Source organism: Acanthopagrus latus, chromosome 12 (genome assembly GCF_904848185.1).
Source record: "Acanthopagrus latus isolate v.2019 chromosome 12, fAcaLat1.1, whole genome shotgun sequence".
NCBI classification, from domain to species: domain Eukaryota; kingdom Metazoa; phylum Chordata; class Actinopteri; order Spariformes; family Sparidae; genus Acanthopagrus; species Acanthopagrus latus.
The window spans coordinates 15,467,371-15,488,909 of record NC_051050.1 but is presented as its reverse complement, the minus strand read 5'-3'; the positions used below and the strand labels follow the sequence as shown (position 1 = coordinate 15,488,909).

Sequence of the window (21,539 nt, the reverse complement as noted above, 5' to 3'; positions counted from 1 at the left end):
GTTCTGTGGCGCCCCTGATGGTGTGGAGTGGAACTGTCGGCTGCTCTGACGTTACTGTGTTACTCTTTTTACAAATAACCACGGTGATAAATGTTGTTTAAATACCGACGAAAAGAACTGCAAAACTACGGCAACACTGCTAGAGTTAGGTCACTACTACCACTTCTAGTACCAACTGCCAATTCAGCCTCTACAACCACTAACCAACCACTTAATTGTAACTGCAACTGCAAGGATGCTCAAATAAATGCTAGGTAATGCTAATATTTTTAATACTTCCGGATATCTGAACGCTTATAACGCTGCTGACGATTTTAAAGCTACTTTGGTTATATGCCAAGTGAGTAAAGCGAATTACGCCCATGGTAATGATGCTAGTTAATCGTTTTAAAACGTTGATAATAACAAATAACATCGTTATTATATAAGCTACTAATTTAACTACGTTAACTAGCTAACTGTAAGTAGGTGAAACTAGCTAGATTACCTCTGCTAGCTAATGTGCTTAGCATGCTATATGCTAGCTTATATTTCTTTTCTGTATCATTATTTATGTATACTATTGTCTTAACTTGTTAATGTGCATGTTCATTATATCTGCTCAGTCTTGAATTGTAATTTTCTTGGAATATATTGTGATTGTAATTTATGTAAAAAAAAAAGCTATAACTTAGCTAACCTAACTAACTGCAACAAGTTAATTAGGTTAACTGGAGCACTCTGTTGAAAAATAGTTTGTGCTAATTTAAAACTAACAGATGATACTCATGCTGAATACTTTTTTACTAGTAATGTTCCAAATGATTTTTTTTTTATCAAATAATAATGATAATCATTTGAATAATTAGTTATTTATTTAAACTTTTTTTTTATCAGTTACATTTTCATCAATTAAATAAATGCACATATGTTACTCAGAAACAAAATGGTTAAATAAAAGATGTATAAGATCTAAATGGTATTGTGATTGCAGGTAAGCCTTTATAAAAGCCTCTCATGTCTGTGTTAAACAGGCTTTTCTGCCCACAGCCAAACACCAAGCCAGTTAACCAATAGAGAGGGACAGGTAATTCCACTGCAACCAGTGACTGGCGCATATTTCATCTGAATACCTTCTGGTTTAACCACATCATTCCTGCTATGCTGAGCCACTCCCCTCACCTGAACTAGTATGTTTGCTTGCATGCCTCCAGGCCAGTGGGCGTATGTTGAGGCCTCTCAGGTGTCTCTGAGCGCTTGAGTCATCTGCCAATCACAATGTGCCTTTTCTTCCTCCCTGTCGCCACTTGGCAGCTTTCCCCTGTCTGTCCGTCCTCTAAATTCTCTTTTCTCCCTTTTTCTCTCCTCCTCCCCCCAGCCATATCTGCTGTTAGACGAACAGGGAAGAGGGAAATGGAAGTCTGATTCTGATCTTTCCAAAAATGGACAGGAGGCGCAAGGAGAAAGGAGTAGTACCTGGTGTAGACTAGGACTTGTGACTTGCATGCATCTCAATGCGACACCACAGACTAAAACTCTGCTCAGCTGAAAGAGAGCGGATGTGAGGCTTGTTTGTTGTGCGCTGCAGGTTCAGACCTAATCAACTGAGGGTTATTTGTATGCCCGTGTGCGTGTGTGAATATGTCTGCAAAGGCTCAGCGCTCTGACAGCGGTACAAACCCAGTATAACACAGCGGCGTGTCTCTCCCTTCCAAGACTTAAAACCTCAGAAGCAGGCTGATCATATGATGCTGCTTTAAAGAGCCTGGAGGGGGTAAGTCATGCTTAACAGCTGAAAGTATTCCTGCTAATGAGATCATTCTTGTTTTTCATAGTTCTTTGTTTTTTTTCGTAGTTCTTTGAGGTTTCAAAATGTTTAAATTTGTCTCTGTGTCATATTAGCTGAGGTAATGACTGACATATAGGGTAGTGTTCATCCTCTTTAGCTAATTCTATTATTACACACACGCATATTTAGAAGTCATTTCACAACTCTCATTTTACCCGTTGTGGCGTTGTTCCTCTTTTGATTTTATCCTCTCTGGTACATTTTCTCCAAAGGTTTTTTACTTCTCCTTTAGTATTGTATTAGCTACTCTCCCACGCCTGTGATGTCCTGTATGAACCTTCCATGCATTGTTATCAAGTTCTCTTTGTATTCTTCACAAAGGGTGAACTGCAGTTTCTCTGATAAATATGATTTAAAAAAAATGTTTTTGATGAGGGTGGGAAAGCGTTTCTTTCTGTCATCTGAGCATTTCTTCTACAGTTTATATAATCAACAATGCTGCCAAAGATAACAACACATGCAGAGGATTAGCCGTGTTGTTCATGCTGAACACTGGTATTTCATCAGAGAGGAGCCGGATATTGAAATCTCTGTACTGTAGAGTCTCAGAATGCTGTGAATCATTTTGAAATTCAGCTTATTAAACTGTCGGAGTCTCACTCAAGAGCAACAATGCTGCTTTAGAAATCTTAAGCTTTAGTATCTATGCCTTTCTTTGTTACAATCCACATTACAATGCATTCACAGACGATCATCTTTGTCAGTCTTCGCCGACGTTGTATTGTGGCACTTGTTGCACCCTGACAGGAACTGAGAAGTGAGCACCCACACAGGAAATGTGGTCAAGGTCTGTGCCGGATGTTGGTTGCATGACGTGAATCGAATAATTTAGACAGACACAGAAGCATAGACAAAAAAGTGTGAGAGATAGAGGAAGAAATAAATGAAGGTGAGAATAAGTAAGACAGACAAGAAGAGGATATGAAAGGTGATATTCTGTCGTTGGCAGAGATGCCTTCGGTTTGTGCTGACAACACACAGCTCAAATGTTGACTCTTTCTCGGTTTATCCTTCACCCCTACAGTAGTGCAGCGTGGTGATCAAATGATAAACAACACAGGACTGTTAAACTGCTCGCCAGAGAGAGCCCCACCCTTTGCCTCCCGCCTAATCCCCACCTTACACCTCTACTGTATCTCTCTTTCTCTCTTGCTCACTTGCTCGGCTGATTTTTCTGTGTCTGTGGTCAGGAAGTAGAGTCATGGCTTTGTGACATTTCAGTGGAAGTCTATTGCACTGCACACTTGCAATGCCACACCAAGAAGCTAAAAACATTGACAAATGAGCAGCTCTGCCTTAAAAAACAGTGGATTATGTTTGCATACAAATGGTGAGTGTGGTGTATGTTTATACTATCATGGCAGTAAATGATTTTATTCAGCTACTCTCTCTTGTTTTTGCCTGGAGTGTTTTTAGTATGTTTGAAAGGACTCTTTCTTAGATGAATAGAAGAAACTACACAGCCGCTCTAAAGACATCACTGTTACGCTACAACCAAATATAGTAGAGTCTTATGAATGGGTTTTTTGTCTATTAGCTAATCAGATGCTTCTTCCTGGAGGTTCCCCAAATGTTTTTTTTTTCTTTAACTGTGGCATTCAGAAAGTTCGTGAAGAATCATCTTAACATAAATCGCTCTTTTCTCTTCTCCTAGATCTTTCAGTGGCTCCGATGGAGGTTGTAAGACACTTCACATTTATGAGATCTGACAAGATGGACGTTTTGTAGCAAGAAATCATTTGCAGCTACAGCAGCTTTCACCAAAACCCACAGACACCTCGACAACGGAACTGACTGAGATACATGCTAATGGCGGAGGAAGACGTGTGCCCCTCTCTGCCAGATATCACAGATTTAGTCCTCCAGCAGCCTCAGCAAGAGTCATGGGCCTCTACAGACCACCAGTTCTGCAATGGAGAACAGGAGGCCATTGTGTGGGGCGAGACGGAGCTGCAGATCAACCAGGAACGAGAGACAGACGAGCTCAGACGAGACGCTGCCGAGGAGGCGGAGCAGTGGGAGCAGATGATATGGCCGGTGCGCCCCATGAGCTGCACCAGTCCCCCAATCTCCTTCGCCACAGTGCAGTGGGACATGCCCGATCCCACTGCAAAGGCCTCTACACTCATGACTGACAGCAGCACGGGGCGTGAGCTGGACTTAGGCAGCGTGATGACTCTAGACACCACTTCCCCGTCATTTCACCAATCTGAAGGCGTTGACGTCGACCTTTTCACACAGGAGGTCAGAGAGGAGGAAGAAAGGGAAGATTCACAGTTTCTGAACTCGGATCAAGAGAGGACAGGAAACTGCTCAGAGGTAGGTACTGTAGAGAGCAAGATGTGAGGTTATCAGGCCACTATTTTTTTTTTTAATTTTGTCTATTTCTGTGCGGTTTCTTTTTCTGTGTGAAGACACAATTTCCTGTGGCATTAACCCTCCCTTCACAGAGGGATGACTTGCCTCACCACCCCCAGTCTTTATCTCTTTAGAGCCACGTGTTTGGGTTACGTGTCTGTGTAGTGAGTTGAGCAGAGGTGGTGGAATAGAGTGGACATAATGTTGGTCAGATGAGGCTCAGGTCGCTTATGCATGAACCCACTGGCAATCACAAGCTTTCTCACACTGCTCGTGTTCATGATCGATGGCCTGTGTTGCAATTTCCAGCCATGTGATGCTGCAGATGTGCAAGAGCCCACGGCGCAGGAACAGGAAGATTCAACTCATGAGCTGTTAGACTGTAGTAACGGTACGTGCTACTCGGAGCAGCATCTTAATCAAGCGTTAAATGTCATTTTTTTTTTGTCATTGTTTCTCAGTTTGAGAATACAAATGACTGATTCTTCCCTTTTTATTAGAATAAATGAGTCCTGTTTTAACTGAAAAACTGCGATACACTCCGTCTGCTTAACAATCTTTCAGAAGCTCCATTGCCGACAGACTCAGAGGAGGAGAACGGACACTCAGCAACTTCAGCTCCTGCTGAAACTGTGGACTTAATCGATATTCTAGAAGAGATTGATGGCTCAGAAGACGCGGCGGACAGCTTTGTGGACTTAAAACTAGAAGAGGAACAGGAGGAGCCCGGTGTTGTGCTGACTGGACAGGAAGACTCGGAGGAAGAGCAGACTCCTCTGAACAGTGTTGAAAGGGAAGAGGAGAACGAGGAAGGACTTGAGGTAGAAGAGGAGCGGAGTGTTACAAACGTTTCCTGTACTGAAGAAAGTGACGAGGAAAAAACTGACAGTTTTCTGAGTGATGTGTGAGTATCGTAGACTTAAATAAATAAAGGGGAACAGGAAGTGTGTTTTAAGGATATGTTCATTCATTTTGAGAATTATGTCACTGTGTATTGGGATGTTTTAGCACTGACGACATTGCTTCTTTGATTCTCACTTTTCAGGGAGGTTCCTGCAGAACTGCCACAAAGTGACGATTCTGCACCAACAGTGAACCCAGATAAGCTAATTGATCTGCAACAGACAGAGCTTTCAGAGGAAGGACAACAATCGGGGCGTGAAGAGGACGTAAAGATACTCGAACGGTTACATGAAGATCCCACAGAACCGACTGCAGAGCCAGAAATGTGCAAAAATGTAGATCAGCACTTGGACCCTGAACAGTCCGAGGCCGCTCACGATAACGAAGAACAGTTTCAGGCGGAAAGTGATGCAGAGAGGATAGAAAGCTCACAAGAGATACTGGAGCCGACTGAAAAACTGGAGGAGACGAGTTTACAGGATCAAGATTGTGACCAAACAACCTCACTGGAGCTGCAGCCTGAGCAATCTGAGTCTGAGGATTTGGAGATGAGCGCAAAGCCAGAGGACATCCAGGTAGAGGAGGAACACTCTGAAGACCAGTTCGGACAACATCTGGAAGAGTCATCACAGATGGAATTGGCAGAGGAGCCAACTCAACCTGAAAATGCCGACCAGCCAGAGGAGTCCACTCTGTCAGACCAGACAGATTGTATCGAAGCAGAAGACCCTGTAGTGGCAGAGCAGCAAGAACAGATGGAGCCGCCAGAGCAGAGTGAGCAAACGACCGACTCGTCACAGCCAGCGCTCTCTGAGCAGCTCGAGCATCCAGAGGAGATAGATGAGTCCGAAATAACGGAGCAGCTGTCTGCTGAGACTGAGGTCACACGGCAGACAGCCGAGGCAGAGTTGAATGAGGTGGACAAACAGGCCGAGACTTCACATCAGGCTGAAGAGGTCGGACGCTCCGAGGATGGATCTGTACAGACTGTCTTAACCAACGGCGAGCAGCCCAAACCTCCTGAAACAGCAGTGTCCCTCATGAACGGAGGGGAGGTGGACAGAGAGAAGGCCCGCTGCCTCGCCGAACGGCTGTTTAAGCTGGATGGAATCCAACGTGTGGACGTGGTGAAGCACTTGGACAAAGAGTAAGCATAAACATATATTTATTTTTTCCTGTTATTACACCTGAAGAGTGATGGTGTTATGAGCACTGCAGCTAAACCCGCCACTGTTCAGTGAAGCTGCAGAAGGCTTTTAGTGTGGCATGTCATACAGGTGCTGATTGATACCACATACTGACAGAACACTACCGGTTAAATCTTCAGACCTTTATTGTCAGCAGCAGTGTTTTTCAGTTCTGCTCCTGACAATCTCCTTCCCTGCATGGTATTGTTTTTTTAGACGGTTCCCTGCTCCAGCACACCTGATTCAAATGATCAGCTTGTCATGAAGCTCTGCTGAGGCCTGATGACGACCTGTCCGTTAGAATCAGGTGTGCTGGCTGCAGGGAAAAATCTAAATGATGCTGGACAGGAGATATTTTCTGCTACTTTCTATCACTACCCGACAAAAATGTTGAGGCTTATATTGTCACAATAAATACCAAAAAACTTGAGAAGCTGTGTAAAATGTAAATGAACCAGTGAGCTTGTACCTGTGGACTGTTCCAAACAGGTGTTTCCTGGAGCATTCCACAACTTTCCCAGCCTTTTGTTGCTCCTGTTCCAACTTGTTGAAAATGTGTTGCTGGCATCAAATTCAGAATACCAGGCATATATTGTATAAACATTAATGCAGCTGATGAGGTTAAACATTAAATATGTTGTGTTTGTACTGTGTACATATCAAGGCTTTGTAATGTAAACATTTTCCATTGAGTTGCATCACAACATCAATAGTTGCTGTAAATATACAACATATTCACCTCCTCAAAGACTGAGTGAAGCCCACAGAGGTCTGTGTGATTTATTCCACAGCTGCACACCTTCGTATTTGTTCTGTCCTCCAACACTTAACATTAAAGGTGACTGAAAAGATTTTATCCATTGATATCAGCTTACTTGCCGTGGGTAGAGCTGCTCAGCTGGTGAAAATGTAAACGTCTTGTGTGGCAAGTTTTCGAGAAAATAACCCCAATGACGTCATCAGGGGTGTTTTGGAAACCAGTTAAAACAGAAAGTCTGTGTTACAAGATGAGGGTGTAGAAGTGATGAGAGTTACTTAAGATGGTTTTGAGTTGTGTTGTGGGAAGTGTAGGATGAAGCGGTTATTGTTAACACGGTATAGAGATTTAGTGGAATAAAAATATTTTTGTGGTCATAGTTAATGAGTTTTCAGGACTTTTTGACTGTTTGAGTTGAGAGAAATGAACCGAGTTCCTCTAAATGCTTGGCCAGCATATTCAAAAAGTCACATGATTAATTTTCTTCATCCGAACCACATTATCCTCTTTCGGTCAATGCCCCCAGTTTATATATAATACTGAATGAGAGCGCATTGGACATTTATTCCAATTATTCCAACACATCATGAAAGCACTGTTAACTGTAACATGTTTTATACAGTAACAGGACACTAATGCTCTTTCATAGAGCAGTTGGTAGTGACTTTATTCAGCAAATGCTACTAACAATGTTATTATCGCTTAGCCCGCTTGGCTTACACTTTAAAAGCCATGAAAGTGCCAATGCCTCAGGCATTATGGTGCTTCATTACTCGCACTAGTCCTGCCAAGCACTGGAAGTATCACCCATAATATTTTTCCCTGAAGCCTCCCCAGGAGACTCATGGATAGCAGTCTGACAATGCGGTGATCTTTAGAGCATCAGTAATCATCCCCCAAATATTATCCCATGATTCATATCAAGATATTGATTTAAAGATGTTGTGATACTCCTGTTTCTGAGAAATAAAGTGTTGGTAACACTGACACTGCCTGTATTTTGTTTCTGTTTATTAGCAATGACTTCAGTCATGCTGTCGGGGAGGAGTACCTGAAATTCTTTGACTTCACCGGGCAAACCCTCGATCATGCCCTGAGGTGAGATTTACCTTGACACACGCTCACATCTCTCCCTAAACACGCTCATAAAACTCATATTTATTTTATTTTGGCTCAGGTCTTTCCTGAAAGTGGTGGTGCTGATAGGAGAGACTCAGGAGAGAGAGCGCGTACTGCAGCATTTCGCCTGCCGCTTCCATCAGTGCAACCCCGACTCCTTCTCCTCATCAGGTGAGCCTCAGTGGTGGGTTACTTCATGTTTCTGGGATCATAAATTCAGCAGTGAGCACTGTGACAGATACATGTGTCATTTTTCCCTTTTATATCCTCAGGGGCTGTGCTGGCTCTTACGTGTGCTTTGATGCTTCTTAACACTGACTTGCATGGACAGGTGAGACAAGTATAAGAGTAAAACATAATGAAGCCTTAAATTATGAACTCTGAAATTATAACTGTGCGTTATTGTCAATGTGTTGTGTTTGTTAACAGAATGTGGGAAAATCCATGTCCTCCTCTAAGTTTGTGTCCAACCTGGATGGAATGAATGAAGGAGAAAACTTCAGCAAAGACCTCTTGAAAGTAAAAACTGTCGCTGATTTTTGTTTCGTTTCAGAAAGTAAACTCTTATGTTTGTAGGTGAAATAGATTTAACCTTTTTCCTCCCCATCTTCATTTCAGAGTCTTTACAATTCCATAAAGAGTGAACCGCTGGAGTGGGCCGTGTAAGTGCACTGACAAAAAACAAAACAAAAAACATCATCGTGTTCTTTGTTTACATAATCTCACAGGTAAGAATCTGTATTTGCATTTAACAGTGATGAGGAGGAACTGAAGAACTTTGCGTTGGCGGATGAAGATGCAGCAGATGACGCACCGCTGCGTTCCAAAGCAAACCCCTTCCAGGACGTCCCTCATGACAAAACGGCTGCGGTGGTCAAAGAGGGGTTCCTCCAGAGAAAGCTCCACGCTGACATAGACGGCAAACGCAGTGAGTGAGACGTGAACATGAACAATCGCCTACATCTTATTTATCTTGCCTTTTGAGAATAGACAGTTTGTTTGGTCAAAATGAAATATTTTAATTAACATGTTCCCCAATTTTGTCACATTTTATAGACTAAACAGTTAATGGATTAATCGGAGAAATGATTGACAGATTAATCAATAATGAAAACACTAAAAAGTTGCAGCCTTAAAAATAATGGCAGCTGCCAGAAGAAAATATCATGAATGTATCCACCCAGAACAGCAAGGATTTTATCCACATTTTCATTTCAATGATGCATTTATTTATTTTCATAAGAATGACACAATCAATCAGCACTGTCTTCCGAAATGCGATTAACCTATTTGAGTTACTCGTTGGAGATGTTGATAATGAGTTAGGCAGCTTCAGCTTCTCATCACAATGGATACACGCTGCAGTTTGATCATTTCTTGGCTCGATTGGAACATGTCGGGCTTCGATATCACTCCTGTCTAATCCTGAACCTGCTGAATGTTTGTGTGTCGCAGCTCCGTGGGGGAAGAGAGGCTGGAAGACTTTCTACAGCGGGCTGAGGGGAATGGTGCTTTACTTACAGAAGGTCAGTAACTCAGTTTTATTATCAACAGTTTGTTTCCCCTACGTCATGTATGAATTAAATTGAGTGTATTTTATTATTATAATAGAGTAATCTCCCCTCTTTGTGTGTGTCAGGATGACTACAGGCGCGATCAGATGACTAACGAGGAGGTGGTGAGCGTGCATCACTCTCTGGCTGAGCAGGCAGCCGACTACACCAAGAGGCCACATGTCTTCCGCCTGCAGACGGCTGACTTGAGGATTTTCCTCTTTCAGGCCTCGTAAGTCACAGCACAGCGTGAGTGTGTGTGTTTGTGTGTGTGTGTGTGTCAGGGAGTCCAGCAGTAACAGTTTTCTCCTCAGATCCAGGGTGGAGATGAATTCATGGATCAGCCGCATCAACCTGGTTTCGGCTCTTCACTCCTCACCTCCGTTCCCCGCCGCCGTCGGCTCTCAGAGGAGGTTCTTCAGGCCGATCCTCCCCGCCTCGCAGTCCGCTCACACTCTGGTATGTGTTCTTTCTAATTTCCTTCTAATTACATGTTTTTTTTTAAAGGCATAAATGTGTTTTTCTGTATTTTTAAATGTTTCGGATCAGTGTCACAGTGTCTCATGTTAGTGGGATGAAAATTTAATCAAACACACTTTCACACACACAGTCAAACACTTTCTGTCCATTCTTTCTGTTTGTTCTTCAGCAGGATTTTGCATAAAAGTGATTTGCATGAAATGTGTTTCTCTGTCCCTGTGCAGGAGCGTCAGCTGCAGTCTCATATAAGAATGATGGAGTCCTTCAAGGCCGATCTGTCGTACCATCAGCAAAACCAGCCAGAGGGCAAAAAGGCCAAGGCCAGGGAGCTGGAGGAGCATCGCCTCAGAGCGGAGTACCTGCGTCACGAGGTAATAAAAGTGCTGTGAGTGAAAGTGTGCAAATACAAGTGTATAAGAGCCATCAGTGATCCTGTGTCTTTTGTTGAAACCCCACAGATGTGTCGCTACGAGCTCTACATACAGGCACTGGAGGCCTGGAAGAGCATAAAGAAGACAGACAACGACGCGATGAGCAACGCAAGCCTGAGCCTGTTTGATAAAGCAATGTGTCCAGACTCTGCGGGGGACGAAGAGGAGGGAGAAGGGCTGAAGAAGTCCTACTCCAGCCCCTCTCTGGAGCTGGAGGTGCCCACTCCGACGGTGATCAAAGTCAGACGCAACATCTCAGAAAGACGGACTTATCGCAAGACCATCATTCCACGATTCAACAAGGAGGCCTGACAGGTGACTCAGAGACAACACGACTAGTTAACAACCCTTTGGATATGCAGATTTATCCAGTTCTCCTGGGAGCTGACGAGACTTCAGTCTTTTAGTTTGGTTTGGAATTTTCTGCATTTTTATTTTGTGCACTTTTAAAAAAAAAAAAAAAACCTCAGGGAATCCCTTATCCTCATTCTCTGATTCACTGGACTCAAAATGACTGTAGCCTAATTTATATAGCGTTGCTGGTCTGCAGTTGTACACAGAGCGGTGCAAAGTCAGCTTAACCTGGCCTTCATTTGTTAATTTACTTTGGGTCGAAATGTGCCTTTAAAATGTTAACCACTAGAGGGTGCTGTAGTACAGCACATCTCAGAGTGAATGGAAGGGGACAGGATGTGCTGTCAGGTGGTTTGAAACTTGTGTTTTTAAAGAATCCTATTTGCACTTTTATTGTTTTTAATGTGTAAAAAATGTTGATTTGTTTTCATGTATTCATGAAGTTTTTGTGTCCATTACATGTTTCATTTTTCCACATGAAGGGTTAATTTCTGAAATATTATGTATTGTATTTTTTTTCTCTTTGGGGGAAAAATAAAAAAAACACTTCTGTTTATCACTCATGGAGAGACAGTTTATGGATGTTGACACTTCAGGTGTGACAGCCTGCAGCTCAGTTGCTGTCTTTGAATTTAGAAACGGCTGAAACAGCAGGTGGTGGTGTTCACCTTTAAGGTTGGTTTGTGATTTGGCGTTATACAGAAGAACAAGAACAGGTGCCGCGTGTCATGATAGACATGATGTTAAAACGGCTTCACCTGGGTAGAGCAGGTCACAGTTTTAGAGGAAGACGACTGACTGGAATTCTGTTACACATGTTCTCCAAGAGTTTAAGAGGAGGAGAGAATCCGTCTCTCTACATTTTAGCCTGTCTCACCCTAAGGTGTGAATAAACTACAGGTGATGAACTTTTTAAAGATAATGTGAAATACTTTTACTTACTGTTAATGACAAACAGGTAATTATTGATTTCATTTTTAAGAAAACTTACAATCTGCTTAAATATTGACATCGTAGTGAAGCATCTGGTGAGTGTGTGTTGCAGCAATAACATTTTTTTCCTTTTTTATTAGATAGCATATTATATTAGACAGAAAAAGCAGACAGTAAACAGAGGTATCACACACAATAATGGTCCATAGCTGGAATCAAACAAATTAATTGGATAATAAACTGATAGATTAGAAAATAAAAGATAAAAACCAAAAGTCAAGTTGATATGAGATGAAACAACTTAATAAGGAGCGAAACAGTAGAAATCATGAGTTATAAATTCATAAATATGGGATAAAAAGTCATAAATATGAGATAAAAAGTCTTAACTGTGTGATAAATAGTGGCAATTATGAGACAAAAAGTCAAATAAAAGCTAAATTGTTGAAATTATAAGGTAAATGTCAACTATGAGCTAAAGAAACATAATTATAAGGAGAAATTATGAGATGAAACTTTTTTCCAACTAATTTTAACTAATATTTTAAGTGATGACTTTTGATCTCATAATGATTTTTGTCATCATAATTTAGATCTTTTATTTCATAATCATGACTTAAGATCAGAATTTCCGTTTGATCAAAGCAACACTGTAATCCTTTTTCTCTTTAACTGGCAGATATGGGCTTCCATACTTTACTGTCACTTTTTTTGAAAATAATAAATTAGTCTAAATTTGAATAATTGTCCGACATGTTTTCTCGACAACAGCAGCAGAAGTTAAAGCAGACCTGTGTGTTTTCATGTGTCCTCGTGTTTGATCGCTCTCAGTGGCACGGGCCCCATTTTGTTCTCTTTCAGCCTGACATGATGAGCAGCGGTCGACCTGCGGCGGTCAACAATAAGAGCAGGATGTCTGGAATCAAGTTCCCCCTCCCAACTCCTAACACACACGCACACGCACACACACACACACACACACACACACACACACGCTTGCACACACAGGAATTTAATGTGACAATAGGAAACACAATGAAGAGCAGAGACAATACAGACGGGGTCACTGAGACATGTTTGGGTATCCGAATCGGATCAAGGCGCTGGACAAACGGATGTTTTGTGCGGATTTCTTTCAGGCGTTTCCCTCCTCGATGGCCATCAGGTGAAACTCAGGAGCCTCTGACTGATCATCTGTGCTGCTTAATTAACGTGATAATGCTCAACTTCTTGTCTTGTGAATGGAAGCAGTCTCCATTCATTCACAGGAACAACAACAGCTCATTAAGATAAAGTCAGATTCTGCAGATGAGGCTGACTGATGGGCCACATGAGTGACGGGGGGCCCCGGGGCCGTCATGGCAGCACCTTGAGAGGGGCGGGAGGGAGAACGCTGAAAGGCGACGCCATCTCGGCTAACCTACATGCTCTCGGGCCTGTGACAGCGAGGGGGCGGCCATTAGTGGCTCTTGTTTTTCAGATCAAATTGAAATGTTTAATCCGTGCTAAAGGTGCTGGTTGTGCGCTGGCGTCACAGAGGAGCTCCTCTCCTCACATGGCCTGTGGAGCATGACTTTCGGCGGTGGCGGCGGTGGTGGCCTTGTTTTGGGAGTGCCATCCTTCTCCTCCTCTCCAACAACAATAATGACCGGCTGGAGCAGCAGGGGCTGCATTAGCTGCTGGGTTCAGAGGGCATCCGTCCCAAGGAGTTGGCCTGTTTTTGTTCCATCTGCGCCACTCCATTCTCAAGCTTTGTGCAGCTCAGTCAGGCCTGGGTGGGTAATTAAAAAGGCAAGAGCTCAAGTTGTGATCATTAGGGGCTTGTCCAGCAAAAAGGCCCCGACAAGTAAGGTCATGTACGCCCCTTCCGTTCCCCCCCCCCCCGCCCGCCCCGGCCCCCTCTCACTCTCTCAATGTTGCTTTGAACATTGCTCAACATCCACAGCGGCTTCGAAATGCTCGGTAAATATAAGCCACAAACACCTGCGAACGCTGCCAGCAAACATAAACTGTACTGTTAACACTCGCATTCATCCCATTTTTTTCCTGCCCTCGATGCTCCTCCTGACGCACATTCTCCATCTGCTGCTGACGCCTCGCACGCTCTACTTGGTACTTTTTATCTCTTAGCCGCGCAAACACTTGATTTCTCCCACTCCGGCTATTGGAAAAACATTTTTTTTTTGTCTGTGTGTGTGTGTGTGTGTGTGTGTGTGTGTGTGTGTGTGTGTGTGTGTGTGTGTGTGTGTGTGTGTGTGTGTGTTGTCGCCCTCCTCTGTTCCTCTTTCTCCATCCTTCACTCTTGACTGCTTCTCTTCTTCGTCTAGGGCCCTCGAAGTCTCTCCGAGGTCCTTTCAGGGGTTTTGTTTTGTCTTTCGCGGAGACATTAAAGGTGCACTGTGTAGTTTTAGAGAGGAAGAAGGGACTGATTTTCTTATGCCCAACACAAACAAACAAAACAAACAAACTCTGTTTGTTTTCACGACTGGATAAATGTACCGACCTTAAAGGGCAACGCAGTTTTTGTACTGTTTTACTTTTGTTTATATGTGGCGGACCCTGCCACCTTTCCAGCTTCAAACTGTATTCCGGTGATTCTGTTGACCTTATTTTCCTCTGAGAACAGCTTGTTTATTCAGTTTCTGGAAAGAATAAACATTTCTGAATCGGTATTATTACCTCATCCATATTGTAAACACTGGAATCCTGAGTTGGAATTTCTACATAATGCCCCTTTAAGTAAAAGCCTCCACTTGTACCAGACATGATCTCCTCTACTCTCCAGCGCTGACTGCGAAACACCCTCAATGTATTCGCTTAACTGAAGCGATATTCTTTTATTGCTGTAACTCGATTTGAAAGAAATGGGAGGCCCCTGGAGAAAAACATCTCTCCCGCTCCAGACTGGACTCATTAGTGTTGCTTTTCTCGTGGCCAGACATTTTCATTTTATTTGCCAATCAGACCCCGTCCGAACATGAATCACTCTTTAGATTGCCATCGCGGCCGACCCTCCGTCCCCCGCTCACAAAGGCCGCCTCTTTGAGAGAGTTAAAGCAAGTGCCTTGCTTAAGGGCATTTCCAACGCATGACCTCTTTTTGGCCTCTCCTCTTCCACACACACACACACACACACACATACACACTCCTTCCTCTGACAACACTCCTCAAGGCACTGACTCGATGGCTTTTAAGATGCAGGACAAACAGGATCTTAAAGTCGGCGCTCCGTGGGTCAATGTATAGAGTGGAGCAAGAATGTCTGTGAGCTAATCTGCTCCATCTTATCTTGGTGCATCTTTAAGACTCATACAGGAATTTAACTCGCATTCGATCGAAATCTATCAATATTTGCATCTCTGATTGATAATCTTTAATCTCCGCGGGTGAAACAGCGCTATCGAGGAGTGTGTGTGAGGTTGAATGAGCTGTTTGTCAGCCGTGTGGCCTCGGCAGGTCAGCCCTCTCCCTCAGGGCGGTACCTGATACCTGGTAGATTTTATCCACTGCCGTGTGTGTGTGTGTGTGTGTGTGTGTGTGCAGTGTTGAATGTGTGTGTGCTTTGAAAGGTGCGTTTTTCTTGATGTCTTCCAGTCAATAGTAGCTTCCTGCCTCCAGGGCCTGTGTGTTGTTTAATAAGCTGGTCGGACACAGGGCACCTGTGTTTCCTCCCTCCGACACAGAAACACCCTCTGTTTGACCACTTTGCTCTGTTTGACTGGCACATTTGTTTCCAGGTGCATTGTGGTTAAAGGTGGAGGAGATCCGATAGCTTCTTGAAATCTGAGGAAGGCGTCGTCGTTTGATGTCCGCTCAGGTGTTCGGAGGCCTTTTATCTCGCTACAGCGTCTTTTTATGCCAACATTTGGAACCCGAATATCTCAATAAACTATTTGAAGGATTGCAGTGAAGGTTTTTTTTTTTTTTTTTAACAGACATTCATGGTGCCCAGAAGATGAACCCTTACAAGTTTCTTAATCCTATGACATTGAATCTCGCACCTCTTGGTTACCAAGTGAAACATCTCCACGTTTACTGGTTGTACTGGCACAAACCTTTGTTGGGTCGTTCATGGATCCCAGAGGATGAATCATAATGACCTCAGTGATCCCCTGACTTTACCTCCAGCATCACAATGACATAATAATGGAAGTTCACAAACCCAATCACAGCAAAAAACCAAGGATACGTTGCAACCTCACTTCAGATTCAGTTCAGTCATACTGTGTTTATAGTCTGTTTAGGTTAAGGTCACAAAAAAAAATCCCATTCCAGCCCCATGCCCCCATGCTAGAGGCGTAAACACAAACACCCGCTTGGTCCCTGAGCTCTGAGTTGGAACCGCTAGCTGCACAGCTAACTGAGCTGAGGGGTGCTACAGTTTGCAGGGGTTAGCGGTTACTTTGGTGCAAGGTATCCACCATTTGTTTTCGAGCATGATTCTGAGGTGTCCAATTCTTACACGCTGCATCTTTAACAGTCAGTGATCTTGTCAGGTCAAACCCGGGTCCAACACTGGTTGTCGAATTTGTTGGTATTGGAAATTTACAAAAGTTGTCGGACACAGTACAGACAGTTCAAACATCAGAAAGGTACGGAGGGGAGTGGATTCCAGACACAAACAATGCCCTTCAGTCCTGATCTAAGTTTACGAGGTGAAAGCAGAACAAGAACCTCTTACTGCCAAAGGGCTGCAGCGAAAAACGGGGGGGACGTTTTGAACGACAGTGAACAAACAAGGTGATGGGTTCACCCACACAATCTGGGTTTCCTCGAGGGCCACAGAGTGCCTGAGCCGGGCGGGGCCCACATGGCAGCGCTGCCATTCACAGTTTAAAACAACAGCGTGTCCTGCAGCTCATTTGGACGGACGAGTTCTGTCAGCCTACATAATACTTATTTGCCGGGCTGAATTGGTTGGCCAGTGTCTCAGGCCCAGAGATAAGTGGAGAACTTTCCAGATGACTGGCGCAGGACAACCCCGGCCCGTCATCCCACTGATTGCCACACACTCCTCTGCTGCCTTTTTGGCAGCGATTTCTCCAGGGGCCCCATTCTGTCTTTGAGTTTGTCCCCATAATGGTAATGGGACACATGCCTTCTCCTCACACACACCCGCTGTTATATCACACAAACACACACTCTCAGATACACATCCTGTCTCTCCATCCCACACACACACACACACACACGCACATGGACGCCCAGTGTTGGTATGGCTGTGTGTTAAATGTAGTAAGTCCCAGTCGCCCCGTCCTGCCAGCTTTGTCTGCCCTCAGCTGTTCCGGCCCGGTGCCTGTATTGTGCTGCCGGGCTCATTACCAGACCAGAAGCACTGTGGCCCGAAACCTCCTCGCTAATAGGCCCAGAGAGAGACAGAGAGGAGTTATTTCTGCTGTGGCTTGTGTGTAGCAGTATAATGTTTTGTTTTTTGGCAGAGGGACGGTTAATGTTTAACGTTCGCTGCCATTTACTTCACTGGCCGGCCGTCAGCTGGCTGCGGAATCTGAAACTGGGTTCGGTTTGAGGCACGTTGAAAGCTCGAGAGCTCCTCTGTATGTACGAGTGTATATGGATGTGTGTGTTTCTGCATGCTTGAGCAGGGAACTGGAAAGAAAATGAGTGTCCAGGCAGTTGATGGGCTGTCTGGAGTGGGCCAGGCCACTTGAGCAACAATGGGATGAAGTGCAGCTATTGTTTAAAGTTTACAGGGCGGTGTGCACAACAGTGATGCAAAGTGTAAAGAGGTGAGTCGGAGGGACGGTGAAATGTGAGCTCGGAGGGACGGAGAGAAAGAGATGGCGCATACTGTAAACAGAGAGACGTCAGGGCCGATCTTCATCAGGAGGCAGATAACGCTCCGACTGAACTGATATTGAGGACTTTAAGTGTCTCAGGATTCAGACAAAGGCCTTCATAAAGCCTCAGTCAAGAGTTATGTCATTGGGATTGAGGGGATCTTTAAAGAGGAATTAGGACACGAACCACACGGAAGTTTGTGAACTCATAATAGGTGCAAAGGCTGAAGTGGTCTAATGAGACTGGACCGCAGCCCTCAGTAAAGACAAGGCAAGAAAGATCCATGTAGCCGTGAGACTGAAGCAGGCTCAAGCGCACGGACGTTCATGAGAAGACAAATATACAAAAACAAAACATGTTAGAAGTGATTGTTTTTTTTTGTGTCATAGATTCAAAATGGTTCATAAATAAAACTGATAGTGAAGGAAATGTGTCTAGGTGTGTAGAAGTTATGTGTGTTTTTATTTCACATTGTTAGTTTTTAAGTGTGTTTTCTTTCATTTGGTCTCTTCTTGCCTGAGGGGAGGTTTTCTCACATTAATGTCCTTTTTTTAATTATTATTTTTTTTACTTTTGATATTTTTCAATCAAACTTTTTTGTTTTACAATAATAAAACCAACTAAAATACAAAACACGAAATGAACAAATATAAGAAAAAAATGTAAGACATGGTATATTTGTCCCTGTATGAATAGTTTTTACATAATTTGCAGATTATCCGTAGCATATTTACTATTAGACTGTATGTTATGACCGAGTGCTCCAGCACAGCTCCAGAATTGACCCACATATACAGTACATATGCTTTACAATATTGTAATATTCAGGGTAACTGTGATATTAAAAAATTAACAAATACTGATGTTGTTATTGTTTGGCTGTGTGCATCTTTTGTTTATGAGTTCATCTGGTCACCTTGTAACTAGTGATCAAGCAGGATAGTAACTGTTCTTTCTGTTCACTATTTTGTATTTATTGATTCATTTATTACAGTTTATTTGAAAGAAAAGAGATAAAACACAGAGTAAACTAAATTAACATTGGATCCATATTTCTGTATATATATTGCAATAATATCGTGAAAATCTGACATGGTCACAGCTCTGACTCATTTTATGAGAACATGTTCTAACTGATAAACTAGTCAAATATATGTGTGTAGTGAAACAGATGACACTTTTAACACATTTTATTGTCGTATACTTACTTTTATTGACCCTGCAGATGAAGGGCACCCCCCTAAAAGATTAAATAAAGGATGTATACACATGATTATCTGTGACAATGTGAATACTTTATTATTTCACTCATGCTGAGATAATAAACTGTCTGGGGTTTGTTTTTTCTCTCTACTTATTTTCATGTAATTCTTTTGATTTTAACAAAAAAAAAAATATCAATAAAAGTCTCGACTCAGACAAGATAATACTCTGCTGGCAGGTACCAATGCAACATGCTCCTCCTCCTCTCCCACCGCGTCCTCTTTTTCCCTCCTCCTCCTCTTCTACCTTCACCTTCTCCTCCTCCTCCTCCTCCTCCTCCTCACCCTCTTCTTCCTCCTCCTCCTCCTCTTTCATCATCCGCGCGCCGTCCCACGCGGCTGCGGCGGCACCAGGTGGGCCGCGGCAGCGCCGAACCGTGGCGTCGTTAACGCGCCGCAATTACGAGGCCACAAAGAGGGACGAAATAATTGCGAATAAAACTACATGATGCAGAAAATAAAAAAAGAAATTAAACAGATGCGCGTGTTTGCAGGATCATTGCTTTCGTCCTTTTAAAAACGCTGAGAGTTATAAAAAATAAATAAATAGATAAATAAATTGCAACATTTCAGGATTTGAAGCTGAGTGTTGAGGTGTAATAATAATCATAATCATAATAATAATAATAAATGTATGATTGGTTTTCAATAAGTAAAATCAGCACCATCTCTCTTCAAAAAGACACCAGTGAGACCAGTAGTAAATTTGTCATGCTTTTAATTAAAATAATTCTTTAGAAATTCATTATTTACATCTGCAATAATATTAATAACAGTATAAGAAAAAATAGTCACAGTTCTTACCAAACATCAGAACATCAGCATGACAAGAAAACTCAATTTATTTGACGCGGGAAACAAAAACAAAACAAAACAAAAATATGTATTTCAAGCCTTTGTTGGTTTTAGTAGCCAAATCATCTTCATCATCCAAATTGCATCACTTCCCCGTAAGTAATTCATCATTTACATTATGTACATATTGCTAGACAGATGCATTAATTGTCTTTGAGGGCAGGTGGCACCTTTTTTTGTAGTCTAGAGGGAAAAAAAAGAAGCTTTTTTAAAATCTGAATTTACAGGGAAAATGAGTCAAATATGCAAGCAGGACGCAGGTCAGGGGAGTGGATGGAGCTTCTGATGGGAAAGTGTTGTAAACAAAACAAAACAAAACAAAAAAAGCAGGCATAGTTCAGTAGGAAAGGAGTTGCATATCAGTGTTCACCGGGGTCAAGTTGCATGATGTGCAAGAAAAAAAAAGAAAGTCTTTGGCCCAAAAAACAGCTGTGGAGACAACAGGAGGACTTGTGTGTGTGTGTGTGTGTGTGTGTGTGTGTGTGTAAACGTGCATGAGTCAGAGAAATAAATAACACATGAGCGGGTGTCGGCGCCGGTTTCTTCAGCAGAGTCTCAAGTTCACACCCAGCTGATGTAAAGCTCTCCCTCTCCTCTCTCCGGGGGGGACTAGAGGTGGTCGTAGGCGGCTGCAGACGGCGGAGCTGTGCGGGAGGCCGAGCTGTAGTAGTAGGGCGAACCTGCGGGGGGAGACAACACAGATGGAGGGCGATCAGCAAGTGCAAAGGTGATGGGTCAGACTTTCTTTATCCATCTTATCCCAGGTTTCTTTTTTTTTTTTTTGGTCACAGCAGATGGTTACAGAGCAGCTTGGACTGTTTGCCCTGCGAGTGGATGAGTTTAAACCCCCCCCCACCACCTCATGACTCTTAGTGAATGAAGAGGAAGACGATGATGAGAGAAGAAGCAGGACTTTCTTTCTCTAAACAACACAAGAACATGATTTACACGCCTCCATACTGCCAAGGAAAAGATAATGTAGGCTGATGTTCACCAGTGACTTCGTCGACACCATCAGGGCAAAAACAGGCTAAATATACCTCGTATTTTATATATAAATGCACAATTTGCTGCTAATGATAACCTTGCAGTGATAATCTCAGAGTGCCAGACACATATCTGCCATCTGTCCCCAGCGTCAGGGACTGTTGAGACTGTTGGGACGCTTATTTAGAAGGTTTCCTCTTGATCTACTGCGACTTGGACTGTGAAGAGAAGATTTACGAACAGCTGCTTTCCTGTTTCCTGGACCGGGCTGCCACTAATGATTATTTTTCAGGGCTGGATTTTCTTGACTAACCAAAGTTGTTTGGTTTAAAAAATGTCAAAAATTGGGGAAAAATGTCAATCTGTGTTTAAAAAAAAAACCACAAACATTTTCACATTTCAAATATATTCTGTTTACTGTCATATAGGAGGAAAGAAACCAGAAACAGAAGCTGAAATCGGAGAATTTGTACTTCTCTTTCTAGAAATATTACTATATCTCTCGTAATAATGATACCTTTAGAATATTACTGAGACCAAGATGGCGCAGTGTGAGTGAAAGGTTTGTCAGTCGTGGAGACTTCAGTGCAGTTGTCTCTTTGAAAGACACTGAGATGTGTCTCATCTTTTACACCATGATCTCTGGACGCTGAGGCTGAATTGGATCTGAACAGTTTGGAAATAATTTAATTGTTGACAACTAATCAATAAATCGGCGCTGCTTTACTATGTG

General features: G+C 43.0%; 2 protein-coding genes across 16 annotated transcripts in view; one reads left to right on the top strand and one right to left on the bottom strand.

The window, feature by feature from the left end:
• Positions 1–40: 40 nt before the first annotated feature.
• On the top strand, positions 41–11,529 carry LOC119029879 (PH and SEC7 domain-containing protein 4). Of its 8 annotated transcripts, none has more exons than XM_037117049.1 (18): positions 41–254; positions 1,014–1,066; positions 1,358–1,753; positions 3,483–4,147; positions 4,496–4,577; positions 4,751–5,090; positions 5,232–6,236; positions 8,051–8,131; positions 8,211–8,323; positions 8,425–8,483; positions 8,582–8,671; positions 8,771–8,814; positions 8,908–9,080; positions 9,608–9,678; positions 9,792–9,937; positions 10,020–10,164; positions 10,410–10,556; positions 10,644–11,529. In XM_037117049.1, the coding sequence occupies exons 4-18, from the start codon at positions 3,632–3,634 to the stop codon at positions 10,926–10,928; spliced, it is 3,297 nt and encodes a 1,098-aa protein (XP_036972944.1). In that variant the 5' UTR covers positions 41–254; positions 1,014–1,066; positions 1,358–1,753; positions 3,483–3,631; the 3' UTR covers positions 10,929–11,529. The 8 variants fall into 8 exon arrangements, with proteins under 8 accessions (XP_036972944.1, XP_036972943.1, XP_036972948.1 ...); XM_037117050.1 differs by having other exon boundaries at positions 219–340; XM_037117048.1 differs by lacking the exon at positions 1,014–1,066.
• An 8,149-nt stretch (positions 11,530–19,678) lies between these two features.
• Positions 19,679–21,539, bottom strand: part of pax8 (paired box 8) — a 28,525-nt gene continuing 26,664 nt past the window's right edge. For all 8 annotated transcript variants that reach the window (XM_037116193.1, XM_037116191.1, XM_037116194.1 and 5 more), the window contains one exon: positions 19,679–20,499. In XM_037116193.1, the coding sequence (XP_036972088.1) occupies positions 20,429–20,499 (71 nt within the window). In that variant the 3' untranslated portion in view covers positions 19,679–20,428. The remainder of the gene's footprint in view (positions 20,500–21,539) is intronic.